General features: G+C 43.1%; 1 protein-coding gene across 1 annotated transcript; it reads right to left on the bottom strand.

Moving 5' to 3' along the window:
- Positions 1 to 271: 271 nt before the first annotated feature.
- On the bottom strand, positions 272 to 9420 carry Enpp4 (ectonucleotide pyrophosphatase/phosphodiesterase 4). Its single transcript, XM_057751880.1, has 4 exons — positions 9270 to 9420; positions 5580 to 6437; positions 5076 to 5246; positions 272 to 3446 (listed from the first exon to the last, which is right to left on the bottom strand). The coding sequence occupies exons 2-4, from the start codon at positions 6403 to 6405 to the stop codon at positions 3082 to 3084; spliced, it is 1362 nt and encodes a 453-aa protein (XP_057607863.1). The 5' UTR covers positions 6406 to 6437; positions 9270 to 9420; the 3' UTR covers positions 272 to 3081.
- Positions 9421 to 12085: the final 2665 nt, after the last annotated feature.

Here is a 12085-nt window from a genome sequence, read left to right as displayed (position 1 = left end):
ACCAACAACAATGGAAGCACCTGAGGTAAGGGAGGGCACCTTCACAGAACCTTTGAATGAAAAAAAAAGCACTCAATTTTTTTCAGTTCTGTTTGATCCACATGGGCTGCAATGTTCTCTCAATGTCATGGAAGTCATGGTGGCTGAGTGTGGGGGAGGGTGTGTTCTAGTCTTATCAGTTAGATTAGAGCGGTGTTAAATTCTTCCATTGTTTATGCACGGTATGAAGATTTTGTAGGACGGTGACAAATGAAGAAGCTCATAGTATATTTGTCTGGGTAGACTTTATTCACATAAAATTTATCATGAGCAAAGTCATTAGCTTCAAGTTCAAACAATATAGTCAAAATGTATCTCCTTTAACTTAAGGCACTGCATGTCTCCCCAAAGCACTCACTGTTTTCACATGTTGTTCGAGAACTGACCATAAATACCCAGTGCACACCTAGCTTTTGTTCTTCATTTGTAACTGTACAAATTAACAATGAAATAAACCACTCTACATAGGAGGAATTAAAGCCAAACATCCTTAAAGCTTACAAGTTGGGCACAGAAAGGAAACACCCCAATTTCAGTGCAAAGGCATTTGATCCTTTAATATTCCAAGACTTGACCCGTGGATTCTTAAAGTCACCTACTGGACAGCACTGCTAGGAAGCCCTTCTCACACCCCTCTGCTCTTATGGAGGAGTCTGTATAACAGCTGGATAACATCAACATGATTGCCCCGCTACTAGAAAGTCAAGCTACTAGAAAGTCAAGGTACGGAGCTGACTCATGAAATTAACAAAAACACACCAACACCTTCCTACTACCTTTGGGTACTGTCATCAAGAGCTAAGTATTTCCTGAAGTCAATACTTTCTCCTGAGCAGAAAGCAGAGCAGAATTTAGTTAATCATTGACAGCATACACACGCAAACCTCCATGTCAAAGGCTAGCTTCACTACAAGATTTTCTCAGAGCAAAACTAGACTCTCAAGGGCTTTAACAGCAATACACTGTTTCAAAGACACAAATGAATTAGCACAAAGTTCAATATGATAATCTACTTAAATAAATACTATTCTTATTTCCTGAATAAGCACTTTATAAAACATTACATAGTTCTAGTATTCTGAGAATAAAAGACAAACTAAGACACCAACAGGACTCCCTTCTTATCCCATCCTTTCTAAAAACTCACTCAGAGGCTGGGTGGGCACTGTATAAGCCCCAACTGAGCCAGCAGAGTCACTGGGACCCACAGCACTGTAGGACTAAGCTATCTTCAACTCCTGTTAAATACTCTACTGGCAGACAGCTAAAATGTATGCAGAAATTTCTCTACTATTTTATTTGATAAACTCTTTATCCTTTAGTATTGATGGTACATGTAACAAGTCAGAACATTTATGAACAAAATCAGTCCTATTCTGTTTACAAAACACCCATCTTTATGATCAACAGCATAGATTATGTATGGAGTACAGAAATGCCTCTCAAAACCCCAATACTGGGAGCCAGATAACAGGTATCAAGAAAGTAGCAGTGAAGTTCCAGGACAGGCTCCGAAACCACAGAGAAACCCTGTCTCGAAAAAAGCAAAAAAACAAAACAAAGTAGCAGTGAGCCAAGACAATGCAGTGTCTCTGAGATGACCGAGAGGTGTCACTGTCTCAAATGCTTGACATCATCAAGCTTGCTTCATGTTGTCAAAACTTAAAGATCACTCTCATCAGTGAGCCACTGGTCTTTTCTCTAACAGACATCACATGGGCTGTTTGTTCTAATAATTCTGGTGCTGAGGAACCGAGCAGCTAGGCAGCGATGGCAGTGCTTCTCAACAGACCTGAGGTTCTCAGCGAAGGGTTAAGAAGAGTCCAGTGAGGAAGTGAGCAGCGTAGGGCCGGGCTGCTCTGCCCCTTAGCACATGAGCACCCACGTGACCACGGTGAAGAAGCAGAAGACCCCAAACTCCACTTTACACTTCTTACCACTCTGCTATATGGAAGGCACTTTAAAGTCTCAAAGGTAAATATAAAAATCCTGACCTTACAGCCTTGTGTTTTTCTATGGCATCTGAACATTTCCAATAAACATGAAAACTGAAAACTGTAACAGGAGTTTTTAACTGTAATATCAACTTGTGAGTTGATGATAATATACAACTAAGGTGTGCAAGAAGTGACCTTTCCTGACAGCTCTGCTCTGGCACATAGTCCAGTCCCCTTTGTAAGTCACAAGACATTCATATACAAACACACTCGCATACACACCTTACCCAAAGACATTAAACACAAATGGGGAAAAACAATTTTTCTCTATTTTCTTTGAAATTTCTTATTAACAATAGTATCAAAAAAGTAGCTAAAACCACAAGGTCTAGGTGCACAACCCAGGCTGGACTGGACTCAATCTCAAGGTCCTCTGCCTTATCCACCCGCCCCCAACTATCCCACCTACAGGCACTTACAACCACGCCCAGCTCCAAAGACAACTTGTGATGCACCAACAGCTCAGGGCTTTAACAAGCTCAGACTTTATATTTCATAGTCTTAGTTGGTTTTCATTTGTTTTTAGCAGCTTTACTTAAAGTGATTTCTTTGTATGCTACAGCTCCACTATGTGCTGATCACTTATTAACCATCCCAGAATTCCCTACTTCAAGGGTTTTCTCAGGTCATACACTACTTAATGGCAAATATAAAAATACAGGCAACATTTTCTCCAGGATACGCAGAATCCACAAATTACATAAATATTTCCATCACTTACAAAAATTTGTTAGAAAAGCATGCCTATTAAATTATGGTGTATTTTCCCTGAAAGTTAGATTTTTATTGAAAAGGAAAGAAACTCTACTATTTTTCTCAAAGGCTGGTGTTAGTGAAACAGGTGGTCTACACTGATCCACCAGCAACTTTACCACGGTCACGGTCATTTATATCAGGCGACAAGACATTTATATCCAAAACAAGACACAAGAAAAACCAGAGTGGCTTTAACATGTTTGTCTTGTCTTTTGACACATATCTCTTTATGCTGTAATACCAGTCCTTGCATGGTTCCTTAGATTTGAAACTAATAAGACACCTTGGGTTATGCAATTAAAGGATCATCGTCATCTTCCTGCAGCTGAAGGCGTGAGAACGGACGGGTAGTGGACGTTCTGCTCTGCATGAATATTATAAGGCCTGTTAGCATGGTTAATACCAATAGCACACTGATGACAATCCCAATGATTTCTGGGAGGTTAATGCACCACTGGTCCACTAACAAGCACTTGGTGTGGCTGAACGTTCCGTTATTAGGATGTGGTTCTAGTCCCAGGATGTGGCACATCATCGGGTAAATATCCACGGTGTTAACAGTGCTCTGCCTGTAACCTTTTCTAAAAGCAGGACCGTGGGCAGCAAGGAATGGATGCATGGTAGGCAAAGAATTGTCGTAGCCATGGTCACCTACTGGAAAAGAGACAAAATTATGTTATTAAACATCAGTCTTTTTGTTACAAAATAACTCATTCACCATAAGTACACTAGCTTCTTACCAGTCTAGTTCCCATTGATTAACATTCTGACTGGCTGCACTGCAGAAAACAGAAATAAAATCTGTATTTCCTTTAGGTTAGGCTTGCCCACATTTCATATGCACACGCCACTCTTCCCAATGAATCGTGGCTTCAGACTGCAATTCTTCTCTACCTGATGTACTTATGTTTCAGTCCTACACACTCACCTTCCCGTCTCCCATCCTATTTGGAAAATCTCACTATCAACAGCACAGGCAGCTTAGAAGAGTGTTCAAATGTACAAATCCCATACACTGTGAGACAGAACCCTGAATGGGAGGATGGGACTCCAGGCTCAACTGTCTCAACTGTTCCAGTAAGAACCACCATAGCACAGTGTATCACTGCTTACTGCCAGCTAATAAATACCTCAAAAAATCAGGAAGGTCCGATAGGTGAGGGTTTAGAGAAAGCATTTGTGTACTGACTGTGAAAGAAATCCAGCCAACTCTACCTTGTAACTTCGGAAAATGTCTGGGCCAAAGAAAAACATGGCTGACCATGCCTGATACAAAGCCGACCCCAGGCTCCTCTGCTAACAACCTTGTCTATCAATGTGTACTCCCTTGGATTGCATGAATTTCCATTTTAGGAATATGGAGGTTGGCTGCAGCATTGTGGGGCTGTTACGACAAGTCTCCAACGATTCCACTGCAATTAAAATTTTCAGTAAGCATCATGGAAAAAATATTGGGAGGGGAAAGTCCCACAAATCACGCTTGTTTATATTCCCACACTGATGGATTGTAATGGTTTTGTTCTCTGCTCTGTATTTTCCAAGTTTACAAAGTAAATATTTAAAACAACATAAATATCAACTTTACATAAACTCTCTTAGCCTCTTACCCTTGCCGGATACTTCCAAATTCCCATCCTATAGTTTGCAACCAAATTTGGTCCTTCACCTGCTTTGTAAGCCAGCGTTCACTGCTACACACACCACTTCCGTCAGTGTGCCAACTAAGCAGAGCCGTTTTCACGCCAGAAAAACAGCTGAGCAGCTGAAACACAGCTGGCCCACAAAGCCGAACACATCGTCTGCCTTCTAAGGAAGGTGGCTGACCCCTGCAGTGTACTCCTGTATCGGAATTCTTAAAAGTCATCTACAGACGAATAACCTTCCTGTGAGACAAGACATGTAACTGACCCCACACAGCCAATGTTTGAGGAGCAGTGCTAACTTTGCAACTCGGCTGTTTCCTTTGAGCTACTGCCCAGAGATCCAAAGAACCACAGCATACAAGGAAGTGATTTCATCATTTGGGAAAGTCTGGGGGTCACTCGGGCAAAAGGAAAAGGAATTAGAAAGTGAAACAGCAGCTTTCCTTTAGCTACACAGCCCCTTAGTGGAGAGTGAGACTGTGGCCATTGTAAGTGGTGACCAAATGAAAGTCACGTGAGAACTACCTTTGCAAACCCGAATAGTATAGACAGAATGAAATCAAAGTACCTGCCTTCCAAAGCCAGGTCACAATGTATGATATAGCCTTGAGATCGCAGAATACCAGAAATAAATACTTACACTTTAATGATGACTTATTTAGTACAATTGTCCAGCCTTCATCAGCAACCAAAATAATAGGCTGAATTCGATCACTATGTTGGTAGTGGAATCTGGCAGGAATATCTTCTTTGAGATAAACATTCATGTGAGGGCTACAGTGTTTCAGTTTGTTATAAACCTCTGTTACATCTGTAAAAGAGATGCAAAGGGGAAAACTGTGACTTAGAAGCAAAGCTATATCTGACTAGAAATACAATTTACTTAAGACAATATTAGCTGGTTGAATTATTTTATTTTCAAAACAGAGAGCAATCAATAATGTGGCAGTATCAGAGAAGGGCACGCACACACAGGACTTTCATTCACCAGCCTATCTCTCTTCCTTATGTGGCCTGTGCTGGGTGTCTTAGAGAGGGAACAGTTTTACACTGAGTATCCTAAGCAAATATAAACTGTGTATTACTACTGACTACTAATTCTATCAAGGGAAGAAATGTCCATCTTACTCAAAGAGCTACTTACTTCTTTTGGGAAGAATCGCAGCCACAGGGGTCAAGTCTATAAGACTGTAGTTTGAGGGGTCGATGCAGGCGTCCAGATGTATCAGTCTGTTCTCAGAGCACTGAGTCATCCCGTGATCACTTGTGATGATCACATTAAGGTTTTCCCACAGTCCTAACTCCTTGAGTTTTTGTACAAGATCACCAATAAGGCCATCTATTTCTTTCAATACCCTGCTCATGTTTTCTTTATCTTCAGGCCCGTATTTGTGGCCACTTGCATCTGGTTCTTCCCAGTAGAGCGTGGCGAAGGTGACGGGTGGGTTGGAACTACTGAGCCATGAGGTGACATTATTGAGTCTCTCCTCAAAGGGCACTGAACTGCTATAGCTCATAAAATAGGAAGGTGTAGTATTGTGGATGGGCACATCAGTTCCGGGCCACATGGCAGCAGCACTCGATCTGTTTTCTTGAAGCTGATTGGTCACCCAAATTGGCACTGCCCCATCCCACCAAAATGGATCCTTATCATTAGACTCAGAAAAATGTTTCTTTGTGACACCATCATACATGGTGTTGGCCACAATGCCATGGCTTTCCTCGTATAAGCCTGTCACGATGCTGTAATGGTTTGGAAATGTTTTTGTGATAAAAACGTTTGTGACATGTTCCACCAAGACACCTTCTTTGATGAAGTTCTGGAGGTGAGGAAGGTCATAGTCCTTCAGGTAGTCAGCTCTAAAGCCATCAAAGGATACCAGAAGTAACTGCGGTGTCAAGCTATAGGAAGAGTTACCTCTACAGTCAGCGACAAGTCCCAGAAATAAAAGTATTACTAATAACTTCATAACGAACAAGTTGAACACAGCAGCCAGGGCTCCTAAAATATAAAAACACAACTAGGAATTAGTAACATTACTTAAATTTCAGGAATTTAACTAACAGAATTAACAGTTACAAATTCTTGACATACCAGCTTTACTGATGTCAACTTAGAACTTCAATTTAAAGATAACAATAAAGTTGAAATACAGAAAAAAAAAATTGCCTTGCCTTGTCCAGTTTCCAACTGATACCTGTCCCACACATCGTCAAGCTGTGGAGGGAACATGGGACATTTTTCTGTCCCCATAAACATTCCTGCTTATCTATTTTGCTCATCCAGAGCAGGAGAAATTATTCTAAAGGTTTATGAAAAATAGATAAAAACATAAGAATGATTCTTTTGTTCAAAATACAAATAATTCCAAGCTTCCAGGACTTTTTCTTAGTTTTCATAGCTGTAGGAATTCCACCATGCTGGCTCATCACCAGTTTGTATTTATGAAAAAAATACTGCTATCAAATAGAGACAAAATAAATGCTACCCGAGAAGGGAAATCTCATTGGACATTTGCTCCAATTTTGACATGAAGTTGACTAGCAGACAAAACTTATAAGGACTTGGATGCCACAGTAACGTGAGAAGAAACTGAAGTTACTAAAAGAAACTTCATCTCTATACCACCCTTAAACTTTCATTTACTGCTTTAGTTATGACTATTTTTCCTAATTTTCCAGATTCACAGTTATTCTTAATTACTCTTTAAAAACGATCCATTGGTTACTGGATTGATCACATGAAATTTTACAGTGTCTAAAATGTTTCAAATATAGTTACATCTATTGAGAAATGAGGAGACCACTCAGCGAACGCTGCAATGACAGCTGGGCTGCCACGCACAAAAGAATTAGCATGGTGCCCCATATCCTACCACATGGAAAACTTAAAAATCCATCACAGACCTGCATGAAAACTAAAAAGTTCTTAGGGGAAAATCAAGCAGTGAATCTTCATAAACTTTCATTATGTCTAAAAACTTAGATGTCATGCCAAAAACACAAGCGAAAGAGGGATTCACAAGTGGTGGCTTCCTGTGTGAATCTACTCAGCTGAAATGCTTAGAAGGTGTGATTCCACAGAGATATGACAGCAGGCATAGTTACTCAGGGGTCGGCGTGTGCGAACGCGTCAGTAATGCCAATGGGAGGGAAGTTTCTTTTGGGGGTGGTGAAAAGTGTTTTCAGATTGACTGTGATGATGACTATAATTTCATACAGCTGTACACCTAAATGAGTGTATTCAACGGCATGTTCTTATATGTCGATTGCATTCTTAAATGTCCCACCACAAAATAGCAAACATCTTTATCATCTCATTTTACCTCAAAAATGGTGTGAAATATCTCATAATGCAGATTTGGCTGTTTTAACATGAGAAGATTTTGTACTACTTCCTATATGCAAAACAATACCGCAAAACAAAACCTGTGTTTGTCCTTTTCCTACAAAACACAAACGAAAAATCTTTCTTCCCCAAATCCTGAAGAGAAAAGGCTATTCAATACATATCTACTACAGAGCCCAGGAGTAGGAAAACCTCGCAGACTGGATACAAAAGCAGTCCTTGTCTTTAAGCTTAGCACAGTATGTTTTATTCTAACACTAAGTCCTAAGCTATAAACAAATCACCAGCAAAAAGGTCTTCAAACTATTTTCAAAGAATAAAATAGCCATGGTTCCAACAAGAAAATTATAAAATACTGCAAGAAATTCTGTAATATCCCAAGGAATAAACAAGCAGATACATCTGGACTGCATCCCACAGCTTGCCAGTAACTGGAAATACGATGTAGTCTCCAATTTAGAAGACAAAGCATCCCTTCCCTCCTCTGGGTTGGCTGTCTTGCCTGGGTGCAATGCATGTCAATCAACTCTCACTGAATCACCTAGGGCATTATAGGCTTCGGTTGGGGTTGGATGAGCGCAAGGTAAAAGCCACTTTCCAGTATCGGAATTCCATCTGCTCTGTGGTGCAATGAAATACAAAAGTGCCTTTAAAATAGCGTTATCCATTATTACCTGTGTGCACAGTTAACTAACGGGTGGGTTACCCAGAGATTTTTATTAAGTGCTTAGCAATCTAAGGGGAGAAACACAACATCCTGAGGCCTTTCTACATCTTAAAAGAATCTAAGATTCTAAACGGCCCTCACTCCTGTCCCCGACCTCCACTGTTCTAGACCACATAAGATTTTCTAGCATCTTCAAGTCAGTACATCTATCTTGTTTATCTGTGTATAAAATGCCCTTCTTTAAGCACTCATTGTAGACCCAACAAAATTTCTTCTCAAGTATAATGCGTGAAACTGGTTTTAAAATTAGTTGATGAGAAAGGGGTGGGTACTCGAAAGCGTGGAGTTCCTTAAAACTGAGAAATCTCTGGGAAAACGGGAAGAAAAAGGCGTTCCTGCAACAGACCGGTCGTCTGGAGTCATACCGAAGGTGCACCGGAATTTTCCGGTCACGAGCTGGCCAGCCCTCAAGGTTCAGGGCTGGGACCAGCGTGGGACCGGTTGTTTGTGCAGCGCCTGACCCAGCATCCGGCATCTCCCTCGGCTCGCTCTCTAGTGTTTTAGGACCGGAATGTCATTCGACAGCAGGACAGTACTAACCCCGGGGTGGACGCCTGTCTCCGAACCCCGTCCTCACCTCACGCCACAGTTCCCAACCCTCCACCTGCCGGGGTCGGCGCCACCTCCCCGAGCACCTCCCGCGCGTCCCCTTCCAGCCGACCGGAGCCTTGCGTGGAGAAGGGAGCAGAAGCTCTCGCGGTCACTCCCCTCCGCCCCCGGGAAGCTGGGGAAGGGAATGGCATTTCCTTCGGACTCACCCGCAGCCGCCGCCACCTCGGTCCTGAGCGCGGAACTCGGCGCTAGCGGAACCGCGCGCTCCGGGCTACTTGCGGGCGAAGCGGACGCCGGCGGAGCGCGGCTCGGCCGCGCGCTTCCTGGGACGCCTGCGCAGTAGCGGTCGCCCACCCCGCCGGGGACAGCGGGACGCCACGGAGACCGGCGCGGCTCGGGCGCTCCCAGTGCGCAGCTGCCGGACACCGCGCAGAGCCACTGCGGCCCCCGCGGAGTCTGAGACGCCTACCTGGATTGGACGCCCCAGCCAGCTGTGAATGGGACTCCCCTTCCCATTGGCTGGTTTCACGTACCACTCGGAGACAGGTGGAGTTTAAGCTGGACCTAGGGAAAAAGGTTTGCTCCTCTCTCTCCGGCCCTGCCCTCTTCTTATCATCCGTGTTATGAGTTCCCAGTTTTAGCCAGAAGATGAGAAAGTCCCTTCTGCCTTCACCTGTACAAGGAAAGAAACTCTGAAACAACCAGTTCACTTTTCTGGGCATGTTTCTGCTGTTTTGGATTCCTCTTCTGTTATATACTCTTGCCTGCAATCTTACCTAAGGACCAGTTAGAGTCGTCAAACTAAATGTGTTCCAGTTTTCCCTTTCACACAGCTAGAATGTATATGTGAACTGCTCTCGTCTTTAAAAAGAGTATTAGTCATTTAAAAATCCAACTTCACACTTAAGAGACTTGCCAGAGATAGATTTATTTAATTTTTTTTTTTTTTATGTTGCCCAGGACAACTGACAGAGAGAGGCTAGGACTTTTCTTTGTATCTGTAATGCCCAAAGATGACGCTGCCACTAAAGTAAGTATTCAGTCTTTGCTGGATTTAATAAGGTTTTTTAAGGTACTCCGGGTTTAATATCCCCTTCCTCTGCTAAAGTGCAAGGGCCCAGAGAGTATTCTCATTACTGAAGCCACACCAGATACTCAAAATTGTACAATGGAATGAGTTAAGGATGTCGTAATCATATACAACATCCTGAAGTTTGAAAGCTGAGCTGTGAACCCAGTAGCTGGATTTATCCGGTACTTGCAGCGGTTGTCACTGAATGCCAGACTGAGTTTGGTACCTTGGTCTGACCTGAGGGCAGAGCCGTAACTAAGACCACTGGTGCTACAGAGGGAGCAGTTTGAATCGCAATGTCTCCTGTTCGTTATTGGTCTCCCTTGATAAACTGATTCCAGTTTCAAGCCCCCGATAATCCCGGGTGCTAGAAAGTGGAGCATCTTGGATCCAGAGGTCGTCTCTGCTGAAATCTTGGTAGAAGTCATCAAATTCAGCCCTAGAATCTGCCAGCACTGAGTAATCTTGGGCACTCGCCTCATCCTGTGTGAACTTTATCTCCTCATCGGCACAGGCGGTTTGGCAGTACTGACCTCTCAGGATTCTTGTCAAATAAGTTCTTTTTTTTTGTTTTTTTTTGTTTTTTTTTTTGTTCTTTTGAGACAGGGTTTCTCTGTGGCTTTGGAGCCTGTCCTGGAACTAGCTCTTGTAGACCAGGCTGGTCTCGAACTCACAGAGCTCCGCCTGCCTCTGCCTCCCGAGTGCTGGGATTAAAGGCGTGCGCCACCATCGCCCGGCTCAAATAAGTTCTTGAAGGCACATCAAGCACTTGGCATACTCTTTGATCGTGGTATTAGATGTGATTGTCGTGAAGACTGCCCAGAATGTTCCCCATTTTGAACAATAGGTAAAATGGAGTTGCAGGAGAAGTTACGTAGTGCACAGTTTAGCGCACTTAGATTTTCTGCATTTGGGCACCAGTTCTGCATATACTGCTGCTTCCTTACTAGGGACACAATTGCTTTTTTTAAAAAAAAAAAAAAAAAAAGCAGAATCGAGTGCTGCATGGGTGACACGTGCAGCAAGAGAGCAATGTGCTGTCCCCAAGAGAAAGGAAAACTTCCGCATCCCCTGCTACTGCCTGGGTGTGGATCGGTTCAGAGACCGTTGCATCTGGTCTTAGTGCTGGCACCTCCAATTCAGGTAGACTAGTAGCTGTCTCATATGCCCAACTCTGAGGGAGTAAAATCAAAAATAGGCAAGCACCTATTTTCCATACACACCCTAAGCTGAGCACTGGGCAGGAACTATTTTTCTCAAGCTTCTTTTTTCCTTAGTAGATTTGAGATGGAGTGGGTGTTGGAAAGTCCACTAAAGTGTTCTTCTAGATATGTATGCTTGGTTGGAAGTGCCACCCCAGCCCCTGGCGCCCCTGTATCCAGAGAGCCTGGGATGTTTGGTTGGAAGTGCCACCTTAGCTCCTAACATCCTTATACCCAAAGAGTCTGGAATGTTTGGGTTCAGGCTTCACTCTGGCCCCTGGCAGCCATATATCCAAGGAGACTGGAATGTTTGGTGGAAAGTTCCATCCCAAGCGCCCTCCCCTGGGAGTTGCCTCAGTTCAGACTCCACCTCCCGAGAAAGGCTGCCAAACAGCATCCCCTCCCCAGAGAGGAGCAAGACCACTCCCACAGCGTATTTAAGCTGCTCCACCTCCCAGGACCGAATATGTAATCTTTCCAGTCTTCCTTCCCCACCTCCTCTCTGAGTACTGGCATCCATTAAACCTGGGCCTTTTCTAATTCGGTTTGATTTGGTCTGATTTGAATTATTGCATTGGCGTAGAGGTTTATTGGGCCGTAAAAACTTTTCAGTGTAAAGGTAAAAGAATGTGACGTTACTACTGATCTTCATTTCTAATGTAAATTTCACATAAATATTGTTTTATTTAGGTAGACAAAAGAATACCATTCACTTAAGAGTCAGTGAGCTCCCACTAGCTCAGGTCAG

This window comes from Chionomys nivalis, chromosome 19 (genome assembly GCF_950005125.1).
Source record: "Chionomys nivalis chromosome 19, mChiNiv1.1, whole genome shotgun sequence".
Classification (NCBI taxonomy): domain Eukaryota; kingdom Metazoa; phylum Chordata; class Mammalia; order Rodentia; family Cricetidae; genus Chionomys; species Chionomys nivalis.
Note: the sequence above shows the minus strand (reverse complement) of the source record. Positions and strands in the feature narration are given on the sequence as shown.